The 12,764-nt window shown below is 36.4% G+C and overlaps 1 protein-coding gene and 1 long non-coding RNA gene across 3 annotated transcripts; one reads left to right on the top strand and one right to left on the bottom strand.

Annotated features, from left to right (window-relative positions):
- Positions 1 to 2,562: 2,562 nt before the first annotated feature.
- On the bottom strand, positions 2,563 to 3,433 carry LOC112588557 (uncharacterized). The gene is made up of 3 exons (XM_025298871.1): positions 2,935 to 3,433; positions 2,810 to 2,851; positions 2,563 to 2,745 (listed from the first exon to the last, which is right to left on the bottom strand). Exons 1-3 carry the CDS (start codon positions 3,426 to 3,428, stop codon positions 2,667 to 2,669), a joined length of 615 nt encoding a protein of 204 aa, XP_025154656.1. The 5' UTR covers positions 3,429 to 3,433; the 3' UTR covers positions 2,563 to 2,666.
- Positions 2,663 to 5,636, top strand: LOC112588558 (uncharacterized). 2 transcript variants are annotated; one of them, XR_003112924.1, is made up of 4 exons: positions 2,663 to 2,758; positions 3,279 to 3,430; positions 4,555 to 4,708; positions 5,563 to 5,636. It is a non-coding gene; the product is annotated as an uncharacterized LOC112588558 (long non-coding RNA). The 2 variants fall into 2 exon arrangements; XR_003112925.1 differs by lacking the exon at positions 2,663 to 2,758 and adding an exon at positions 3,034 to 3,191.
- The last annotated feature ends 7,128 nt before the right edge of the window (positions 5,637 to 12,764 follow it).

Raw genomic sequence — 12,764 nt, 5'->3', positions numbered from 1 at the left:
TAACGTAGTGTCATACATTGTGCGGAAAAGTGTCTTATAATTTACAATAAATTTTAAACATTATTTTATAAAAATATTACATAGTTCTTCGTGATATATTACTGTCAAACTGGTCAATAAATGTTTCAATATGATTATTATTATTAAAGAGATTTCCATCAAATCCGGTGCTAAGACATCAGTGGGTACAGATTTTTCGTGCTGCTGGTCAAAGTGAAGAACATGTGGTAAATATTAAAACCTCCAGTAAAGTATGCAGTCTACACTTTGCAAGGGATTGTATTATACGAGTAGGATTATCATGTGGTCGGTTAAAAGAAAACAGTGTTCCAACAATATTTCCTGCAGCACAGACAGCAAGCTATTAGTGTCAATATTTTGTAAATAAGTAAATATTTAAGTAAATACCCAGCAAACAATTTGGTAGCAAATTGTCGCCAAATTGGCACCAAACTTGTACAAAGTTTGCTGTCAAATCCGGTGCCACCTGTGTCCTCAATAGCATCGGAATTTGCTAGCAAAGCTTGTATACATATTCTGATGCCAAATTGGGGCCAAATAATGAGCAAGGCTTGCTGACAAAACTATATAGAAAATTGGCGCCAAATAATGAGCAAGACTGGCTGACAAAACTCCACAGCAAATTGGCGCCAAGATCCCAGCAAGGCTTGCGGACAAAACATCACACCAAATTGTCACCAAATACCGAGCAAACTTCGGCGACAATACTCCACAGCAAATTGACGCCAAATACCGAGCAAAGCTTGGCGATAAAACCCTACAACAAATTGACGCCAAATACCGAGCAAAGCTTAGTGACAAAATTCCACAGCAAATTGGCGCCAAATATCGAGCAGATTCTGCCACATTCATTTACTACACCCCTCCCAACCCTTCAACCAGGTAGCTTAAGTTCAAGTAAAGCAAGGAGTACAGATTTTGGCCAAGTATATAATGTACAATGCAAAAGCAAATGAATTTATTAGAATCATTCATCGTTTACGTACAGCTGGAAATGACTTCTGATAATGCATTTGCTTGTCAATTATATATTATGCACGAATCTGTGTTCCCCGCTTAATTATTAAGTAAAATCAAATATGTTAATAAATTTTTATTAATATTTTACAAATTTATTATACTTAATGATTTATTATTAATGTAACAATTTTTCAAATTTGTTACAATGTCGAAAATACACTAAAATATAAGGCTAATATTACATTTGTCGTACGACAATCTTTTCGAATAGTTGATTAGTCAACAAACAGAATATTTCTAGGATTGCTTCGCGTACGCCAATCAATGTATCCGAAAAGCTTGTCGTACGATACATGTAATATTAGCCTAAGTTGGCACTAAAAAGTGCCGATTCAGATATTGGCATTCAAAAATGCCTTTTATTGCACTGAGGTGTTCCCGTTATGTTTTAAAAATAGGCGCTGAAAAGTACCGATTTACTCCTCTCTCTTCGAGAAGAGAACGTGTGGTATGTGCGTGCGTGTGTATGTGTGTCTGTGTGTGTGTGTGCGCGCGCGCGTGTGTGTGTATGCGTGTGTGTGCGTGCATGTTGCACCCTCCTCTCTCCCTCTCCCTCTCTCTCTCTCTCTCTCTCTCTCTCTCTCTCTCTCTCTCTCTCTCTCTCTCTCGACCTCCTGCGACCATGAGTGTTGTCTTCGACCTCATCCTCGTCCCATGCATCTGTAAATTTAGAAATTTTTTATATATTTTAATATATATGACGGACGCGATTAATAGATGAGGTCAAATAAAATACAGGGAACGAAAATGAAAAATTGATGAACATATAACTTTACTACCAGTAATCAGTGAGGAATGATCCCTGCTGTAAATGCTTTGCTACATTTCTCTCTTACATGACCCTATTTCTGTATTATTTCATGAATGTAGGCATTTTTCAGTGATATTCAATATATACATATTAAACAACATATCGTGAAATGTGTTGAATATTACAGAAAACTGTATACATTGGCTGCGTTCAGAAGAACAAAATGATCAGTGAACGGTTAGTGATTCTCGCTCCTGATTGGCAAATACTTCTGGGCCTATGAAAAATATAAAAGAATGCTCCAGTCACAGACAAAATAATCACTAAGCGCTCACTGATCACTTTGTTCTGCTGAACGCAGCCATTAACGAAATAATATTGAAATTGCGTCATATGTGAGGGAGAAATTCAGCTAAATATTTCCAGCAGATGTATCATTCCTCACTGTTCAGATACCACACAATATTTACAAGATATTTTAAAAACATAGATGTTGGATATATTAATAAATATTCTAATGTCTGAGATTTTTAACTATGGAAAAAATATGATAAATATCTAAAAGTATTTATGATATTGTTCATACATCTTTTATAAATCGGAATTCTTTTTATAAACATACGTATGACAAACATGTTTAGATATTTATCATACCCTTTTCATGCCTGAAAATGTCGGACATTAGAATATTTACGAAATATTCAACATCTATATTTTCACAATATCTTGTAAATATTGCGTGTTTATTCAACAGTGCTATATACCTTATATCGGGTCTTGCTGGTCCTGCTCCTCTTCCTCGTCTGCACGCTCGTCGCTCCATAAGTCGCGCTATATCCTTGGGCAGGCTGCCGTTCTACGTTGATTACGTCTTCTATGGCGGTATCGTTCCTTCGCTGTCCGAAGAGCGTCTTGCATCTATATTTGGAACTCGGAACGTTGAGGCCATCTTCCTGTGAAGAAAGGGTAAAAAGATAATTTTAAAAATTATTTTGTCAGTATATAGTACATACTCACGTAAGTCTCTTTTCCATGCGCTCCCAACGATCGTTGTTCTCCCTGTGCACAAAAATAACGTTTTTATAAATGTTCTTTTACAATTTTCGTTACTGTTATATTTTTAAATACGCACAAAGACATACCGATTGTCCGCCTTCTGTGTTATTCGTGCATATTGGCCATAAGGTAGCCGCTCTTCGTACTGCTCGTAAGATAGACGCTCCTGATGGAACTGATGCTGCGTGTGTCCCTGCGTTGTCCATGGGCGCGAAGTACCCTGCAACTCAGTATATGTATCATTAGTGTAGTACATGTGTTCATTTTCGTGAGGTGTACATGTAGTGTGAGAAGTATGAATCGGTGTGTCTTGTGCTGGGTGGACAGATGCTGTGGGAGTAATGTGTGTGGAATTATATGCGTGTGTGCGCGATGATATGTTTTGTGTAGTATTAGTAAATAAATGTATATCGTTTGCATTCTTGTCCAGGGTGGCCCGTATATCTAAGATGTCCTCTTCGATGCTTCCTGCCGTGGTGCTTGGCACAGGTGCAGCCTGTTTGCATATTGGAGGAGCCTCGTCTGATGATGTCTGGTAGCTTGTTGGCTTTGTAATTATACGCTTTGGTCGTTCTTCCATCTGTAAGTAAAACTATGTGCCTGTATCAAATGATAACAACATAATCTTATGTAATTGTCTTACCATTGCCCTTTTATTTAGAAAGTGGTGGTTATATATGCCCTTCTCAAAGGACTTTTTCACATTTGCTGTTGACACTTGTCGTGAAAAAGAGGTTAAGAATATGAATACATGAATAGGTAAAACAGATATTATTCACATACACAATATCTGTACACGAGGATACAAAATTACTTTTCACAAGATACCGAAAAGCAAAACATAGGTGTATGAATTATGCGAAAAAGAAATTCCAGCCGCAAAACGACATTGCTTTCGAGAATATTTCAGTGGCCTCAACGTTCCGAGTTCTAAATACAGATTAGAGATGTTTATCGATATTCGAAATTATCGAATATTCGATATTATTTTTATTTTCGATATACAAATATCGAATAGAAAATATATGAATAAAAATCGAATAAATATATTTTTCAGCGAATATTTATTGAATATTTTTTTAAAAGTGATTTTTTAAATATAAAGCTAAAGTCAGTAGCACACGGTGCTTGTTTTCATGCTAGTTTTAGTGACATACTAGAAATGTTACATTCTGATTGTCTGCGTTCAGCAGAACAAAGTGATTAGTGAGCACTTAGTGATTCTGACTCCTGATTGGTAAATACTCCTGGGTCTATGAAGGATCTAAAAGAATGCTCCAGTCACAGACAATCACTAAGCGCTCAATGATCATTTTGTTCTACTGAACGCAGCCAATATTACATATAACGTGCATGTTAGTAGTAATTTCCTACTCAACAATAACAGTTGTTGAGTAGAAAATTACAACTAACATGCACGTTACATGTAATATTAGGCCTGTTCGTTTTGTCTGCACTGTTGAACTGGTGCAACAAGTTGAAGTGAGAAAACCTACGTTTGTCTCACTTTAACTTAATGCATCAGTTCAGCAGTGCAGACAAAACGAACAGGCTTATTGTGTTTGCTGGGTTCTTATTGGCTACCGAATTATTCGACATTTATTCGATATTTTGACTGCTTATTCGATATCGATATGAGTACTTTTAAATTTGGCGAATGTATTCAAATGTGATATTTTTTTTCGATATCGACATCTCTAATACAGATGCAAGACGCTCTTCGGACAGCGAAGGAACGACACCGCCACAGAAGACGTAATCAACGTAGAACGGCAGCCTGCCCAAGGATATAGCGCGACTTATGGAGCGACGAGCGTGCAGACGAGGAAGAGGAGCAGGACCAGCAAGACCCGATATAAGGTATATAGCACTGTTGAATAAACACGCAATATTTACAAGATATTGTGAAAATATAGATGTTGAATATTTCGTAAATATTCTAATGTCCGACATTTTCAGGCATGAAAAGGGTATGATAAATATTTAAACATGTTTGTCATACGTATGTTTATAAAAAGAATTCCGATTTATAAAAGATGTATGAACAATATCATAAATATTTTTAGATATTTATCATATTTTTTCCATAGTTAAAAATCTCAGACATTAGAATATTTATAATATATCCAACATCTATGTTTTTAAAATATCTTGTAAATATTGTGTGGTATCTGAACAGTGAGGAATGATACATCTGCTGGAAATATTTAGCTGAATTTCTCCCTCACATATGACGCAATTTCAATATTATTTCGTTAATGGCTGCGTTCAGCAGAACAAAGTGATCAGTGAGCGCTTAGTGATTATTTTGTCTGTGACTGGAGCATTCTTTTATATTTTTCATAGGCCCAGAAGTATTTGCCAATCAGGAGCAAGAATCACTAACCGTTCACTGATCATTTTGTTCTTCTGAACGCAGCCAATGTATACAGTTTTCTGTAATATTCAATACATTTCACGATATGTTGTTTAATATGTATATATTGAATATCACTGAAAAATGCCTACATTCATGAAATAATACAGAAATAGGGTCATGTAAGAGAGAAATGTAGCAAAGCATTTATAGCAGGGATCATTCCTCACTGATTACTGGTAGTAAAGTTATATATTCATCAATTTTTCATTTTCGTTCCCTGTATTTTATTTGACCTCATCTATTAATCGCGTCCGTCATATATATTAAAATATATAAAAAATTTCTAAATTTACAGATGCATGGGACGAGGATGAGGTCGAAGACAACACTCATGGTCACAGGAGGTCGAGAGAGAGAGAGAGAGAGAGAGAGAGAGAGAGAGAGAGAGAGAGAGAGAGAGAGAGAGAGAGAGAGAGAGAGAGAGAGAGAGGGAGAGGGAGAGGGAGAGAGGAGGGTGCAACATGCACGCACACACACGCATACACACACACGCGCGCGCGCACACACACACACAGACACACATACACACGCACGCACATACCACACGTTCTCTTCTCGAAGAGAGAGGAGTAAATCGGTACTTTTCAGCGCCTATTTTTAAAACATAACGGGAACACCTCAGTGCAATAAAAGGCATTTTTGAATGCCAATATCTGAATCGGCACTTTTTAGTGCCAACTTAGGCTAATATTACATGTATCGTACGACAAGCTTTTCGGATACATTGATTGGCGTACGCGAAGCAATCCTAGAAATATTCTGTTTGTTGACTAATCAACTATTCGAAAAGATTGTCGTACGACAAATGTAATATTAGCCTTATATTTTAGTGTATTTTCGACATTGTAACAAATTTAAAAAATTGTTACATTAATAATAAATCATTAAGTATAATAAATTTGTAAAATATTAATAAAAATTTATTAACATATTTGATTTTACTTAATAATTAAGCGGGGAACACAGATTCGTGCATAATATATAATTGACAAGCAAATGCATTATCAGAAGTCATTTCCAGCTGTACGTAAACGATGAATGATTCTAATAAATTCATTTGCTTTTGCATTGTACATTATATACTTGGCCAAAATCTGTACTCCTTGCTTTACTTGAACTTAAGCTACCTGGTTGAAGGGTTGGGAGGGGTGTAGTAAATGAATGTGGCAGAATCTGCTCGATATTTGGCGCCAATTTGCTGTGGAATTTTGTCACTAAGCTTTGCTCGGTATTTGACGTCAACTTGCTGCAAGGTTTTTTCGCCAAGCTTTGCTCGGTATTTGGCGTCAATTTACTGTAGGGTTTTATCGCCAAGCTTTGCTCTGTATTTGGCATCAATTTGCTGTGGAGTATTGTCGCCGAAGTTTGCTCGGTATTTGGCATTAATTTGGCATCAAGTGGCGTACTCAAGTTGTGCTCGATGTTTGACGCCAATTTGCTGTCAATTTTGGTAGCAAGCGTTGCGTGTTACTTGGCGTCAATTTGGTATCATGTTATGTGCGCAAACTTTGCTACATAAATGCTACCAGTTTGTGGACATTCTTTGATAAAACAAGGTTTATTCCAAATTTGTACTAAATTTGCCAACAAATCTTGTAAGCAAATCTGTGGCTTTATTTGGCAGAACAGATTTGGCTATCTGGGTATATGAGTAAATTTTAATCTTGTAATTATATATTTGCACGTGAAAACTGTTATGTTTTTAGAATGGCTAACATGGAAAATACACTAGCAAATATGCAACACATGATAACAAATACACTACAAACAGTAACAAATATGTCACAAACAATAATAAATATGCCACAAGCAACAATAAATATGCTTCGATTCCAAACGGCACCCCTCCATGTGCTGACCATTCTAGGCTTTGCTTAACCTGATAGTCGAGTGGCACGCAGTTATCGCAATGACTAACGATGTTCTTGTGACTTGTGCTTATATAATAATAATGTATCCTCATAATATTCACAGAGCATTATAATCTTTCATGTCAAAAATTAAGACAACGCAACAACATTCGATATGTGACGAATATCAGTATAGACTATGTTTCAAAATTACTAATAATGGAGTATTATAATGGTTAACCCACAAAAGAAATAATTTGAAACAAATTCAAGGAAGTTTAAATAAAAATTTTAATTACTAAATCTAAAAAAAGCTTTTGAAAAATATTATCTCAAATCCTTCTATCAACATGGTTTTTTTCAATGAAATAAAGTTTTTATTTCTAAAAATAATATTGTAAAAATATATTTTAATGAAACAACTCAAAATCGAACAAGAATATTAAACCTAAAGCAATTTTTCTCTATGTGAGTATTGTATAATATACAAGTTTTCTTAAACGTTTAAATAGTATAAGTGCGGATATCTCCAGGAAAATAGAAACGTTGTGTCCACGTGAAATTCATGTGGTTTTGTGCCCTAATAGCAATATTTCAGCAGACTGACGGCAGAATGAATCAGAAGTTTACAGCAGATTGGTGCCAACTGTTTATCAATTGTGCCCGCATTCTGACGGCAGAGTCTGCAAACATTATTTGACGGCAGACTGATGCCAGAAACAAAGCAGATCCTGACATACGCAGTCTGGCGGCAGATTGACGGCAGAAATGTAGCAGATCCTGCCGTGCGCAGTCTGGCGCCAGAATGACGGCAGAAACGTAACAGATCCTGACGTATGCAAGCTGACACCAGAATGACGGCAGAAACGTAACAGATCCTAACGTATGCAAGCTGGTACCAGAATGACGGCAGAAATGTAACAGATCCTGACGTACGTAGTCTGGTAGCAGATTGACGGCAGAAATGTAGCAGATCCTGCTGTGCGCAGTCTGGCACCAAAATGACGGCAGAAACGTAACAGATCCTGCTGCCCACAGTCTGACAACAGACTGGTGACAGAAATACAGCAGATTCTGCAGTGCGCAGTCTGGCACCAGGATGACGGCCGAAACGTAACAAATCCTGCCGTTCACAGCCTGACAGCAGACTGATGACAGAAACGACAGATTCTGCCATATTCGTTTTTACATTCCCCCTTCCCCCTTCCCATTCAGTCATACACATTACGTGAAGGTAATTATTAAAAAGCAACACAATATACGAACGTAATTGTTTTTATTTATCGCACAAGACAAAACGAGACAGCTAGTCAGATTCACAATGATGTTTACCGTAAATGATGGAACACGAAAGCGACGATGTTTTTTTCATAGTCTTAGGAAGCGACGACACGATGACTTCAAGACGATATTGGAGTAACTGATAGTAGGGTTTGTGAACGGTAAAGCGGCAATCTGCTGCGATATCTGTAAATTGAAATTATATTACAGTTGCATCTTTCTAACTACAGTTATGTATAATATATGTTTAAGTAAATACATGAATTAAAAGTTACATTGTACGAGTATTAATGTCACAATTTCCCACAGTAAATACAATACATGTGTCGTATTCATAGTGGCATAGCAAATTGTAGCATCGTACATTGTAACTCTTAATAATTATTGGGATGAGACGGGAAAATCCAGATAAAAATATTTACCTATGTCTCTTGCATTCTTCGGTAATGGATTCGTCGATCCTCCGTGATGATCTAAACATGAAAAATGTCCGGAAGACACCGTAAAGTCGGCACAGAGTACCAATTGTCTATGCCCAGAAGTCGAAATTATTTGCCCGTTTCAATCGATTTTTAAGAATTACGCCTATTTCTCTTAAAAAATCGGCTAAAGCGGGCAAGTAATGCGGGAAGCACATACTTTTGCATAAAGGCATATTGCCTAACGCATAAGGAAATGAATCAATCAGAGTCTTCCACTTCAAGCGTGGCAATAGAAATGAAAGACTCTGATTGATTTTTTATGTCTACGCCTACTTCTCTTCTCCTTTCTTTCCGAAGATCCCTACAAATGATACATGACAGCTTATGCCTGGGCGGCGTGACCGTCACTTGTAGGGACCTTTGGACGAACGGAGAGACAAGAGAAATAGGTATAGTTCTAAAAAATCGGTTGAAACGGGCAAATAATTTCGACTTCTGAGCATAGACAATTGGTACTCTGTGCCGACTTTACGGTGTCTTCCGGACATTTTTCATGTTTAGGTCATCACAGATGTCACGGAGGATCGACGAATCCATTACCGAAGAATGCAAGAGACACAGGTAAATATTTTTATCTAGATTTCTCTGATTTTCCTGTCTCATCCCAGTAATTATTAAGAGTTACAATGTACGATGCTACAATTTGCTATTCCACTATGAATACGACACATGTATTATATTTACTGTGGGAAATTGTGACATTAATACCCGTACAATGTAACTTTTAATTCATGTATTTACTTAAACATATATTATACATAACTGTAGTTAGAAAGATGTAACTGTAATATAATTTCAATTTACTTAATTTCAATTTATTTCAATCAAGATATCGCAGCAGATTGCCACTTCACCGTTCACAAACCCTATTATCAATTCTTCCAACATCGTCTCGAAGTCATCGTGTGTCGCCGCTTCCTGAGGATTTAAGAGGAATCGTCGCCTTCGTGTTCCACTATTTACGGTAAACATCATTGTGAATCTGACTAGCTGTCTCGTTTTGCCTTGTGCGATAAATAAAAACAATTACGTTCGTATATTGTGTTGCTTTTTAATAATTACCTTCACGTAATGTGTATGACTGAATGGGAAGGGGGAAGGGGGAATGTAAAAACGAATATGGCAGAATCTGTCGTTTCTGTCACCAGTCTGCTGTCAGGCTGTAAACGGCAGGATTTGTTACGTTTCGGCCGTCATCCTGGTGCCAGACTGCGCACTGCAGAATCTGCTGTATTTCTGTCACCAGTCTGTTGTCAGACTGTGGGCGGCAGGATCTGTTACGTTTCTGCCGTCATTCTGATGCCAGACTGCGCACAGCAGATTCTGTTGTATTTCTGCCGTCAGACTGCGTTCATCAGGATCTGTTACGTTTCTGCCGCCAATCTGCCGTCATAGTATTAAACCGCGTTTGTTTGAATTCTGCAAACAATCTGCCATCAGACTGCGCACGGCAGCATCTGTTTCGTTTCTGTTAGCAATCTGTCGTCAGATTGCGGACAGCAGGATCTGTTTCCTTTCTGTCGTCAATCTGCCGTCAGGCTGATTAACAGAATATGTTCAAATGTTGACATCAATCTGATATCAAGCCTCTGTAACATATTCTGTTTCAATGCTACTGGCATTCTGCCGACATCATCTGATATTGCAGAATCTGTATTAATTTTGACATCAGTTTGTCATCAACTCCTGCAGCAGGCGTCTGGCAAAATCTATTTCGGACAGATTTGGCTATTAGGGTGGATTCCACGTGAATGCAACGAATGCATTCCATGTGGATTCGATGTACTTTTTTGTAGGGATATACATATCAGTATATAAACATGCATTATAAACGTCAATATGAATAGGCACTATGGTCTGCTTAAGCACGATGAAGGCTTTAAAGATACATAAAAACATAAAACTACAAAATAAAGCATCTACAAAAAAGCGGAATGGAATTTCTGATTGATTAGCTTTCCACCATTTCTTTTATTTGTTACTGTTCCGCTTTGCTATTTCTTTCTCTATCGGAATGCACCCGTATTCGCAATAGAAAGCACTTGCAGCTTTTAATGGATTGCATGAATAGTTATGTTGTACAACATCAATGTAATATGAACGTAATTACTGTTATATAACGTGTTACATTACTGTTATATTATTATTATAATGTTATCTCTAGTTTATAACAAAACAGTGTAATAGATATATTATATTACAACTATGAAACCAAATTATATAACCTCAATATGACTAGAGTATAACATGTGTTATATTACATGTTACTCCTATGTTATATAATAGATATATTCTGTGTTTGCTGGGTATGTATGTTAAAGTGACACGTTTGTGCAATAAATATATATGTTTATATATTTGTTGTTGTCTTTATTGCAGTACTTACGTTTATACATGCATATTTTATTTATACAAAAAAAGGACTGTAAGTGGTTCTATACCTGACTAAACATGATAAAACATTCTTCCTACTTTACCATCGAAATCTGACTTTGTGTTTCGACCATTTATCCTCTGGGGGCGCGTGTGATGTTGATACACAGCGAAGCCTTGTAAGAATAAGGCAACTGGCAGTCCATATTTATATAGTCAAAGGCTGCAAGTAATTATATACTTACTTATTTGCTGATAATTATTTGGAGTATTTGTTTGCACATGTTATCAACTTTCAGTTATGTTGGAATATTTACAAAAATTCATCAAATGGAGTAACTTTAGTTACAATCATATAATTTAAATTCGTCATAATACACTATATTACCTGGGTACTCATTTATTAAACAACATTGCTCATTAAAAGTATGTAAAAAGTAAGTAGTAAATGATAAAATAAAGCATGATACAGAACAAATTAAAATTTTATATGAATTTTAACTTGTTTTCGAGACAAAATTAAAGGAGGAGGGTCCTTAAGGCCTGTTTTCGGCACTCTTCAAAATTGGACCAAAATGGCTGGAATTACTTCCTTATACCCTTGGAAGTAATGTTTAGTCAATTCCAGCCTAAACGGAAGTATTTAGAGTGTATACTTCAAGTATACATGGTGCATCAGCGCGCCCGTATCAAGCATTTCTTTGGAAAACTAAACGTTTCTGAGAAAAATGTTTCAGATAAAAGTTGTATGGTTTCAAGGGGGACATAAGATGGTGTCATTGGTTTGACCTTGGATAGTCATTTGAAGGTCACGTGAATGTCGATTTCAATATTTTATATAGAACCCCCTATTTTTACATATCTTGTAGCTTATCTCGAGAGCTTTCCAGAACACTATCGTAGATCACATAGAAACACTTATTACAAATACTTCTGAAAGGAATGACTGACGTATTTTCTGCCGCAAGGCTAAATACGAAATTTTAAAAAGAACTGTTTTAAAAACTGTGTGCACATTTTTGAGCAACTATAATCCCTTAAGCTTTTAATTCAATAGACCAAGTTCTGCTTATGTCCATGGCCTTATATCGGACCCTCACATTTTAATGTCAGAGATACACAAAATGCGTGTATTCGCGTATCCAGGGACCTGGTTACGATAAAAATAAAACTATAGTTCTTGTCAGAGCTACTTCTCGAGATTTTCTTATTACGCAAGAAGATATCTTGTTATTTTTGAGATTTTCTTTTTTATTTTTTCTCCTTCTTTAGTTTTTAATCTTGCATAATTATTCACATTTGTTCTACAGTGAATTGCAATTTATAATTAGGTGTTTCCCATATGGCAGGAAATATTAATGTTCCTGTAAACGAAACAATAACTATTCCTTTTAGTAGACCATCTATGACACATAAATGCATTATCTGCAAAACTAAGTCGCCGCTTGTTGTTGTACCTTCCCTGGTTAAACTTCGGGTTTTTGTTAAGCGTGGATTGATAATTGATAAAA

Source organism: Harpegnathos saltator, unplaced genomic scaffold (genome assembly GCF_003227715.2).
Source record: "Harpegnathos saltator strain DR-91 unplaced genomic scaffold, Hsal_v8.6 scaffold244, whole genome shotgun sequence".
Taxonomy (NCBI): Eukaryota; Metazoa; Arthropoda; class Insecta; order Hymenoptera; family Formicidae; genus Harpegnathos; species Harpegnathos saltator.
Note: the sequence above shows the minus strand (reverse complement) of the source record. Positions and strands in the feature narration are given on the sequence as shown.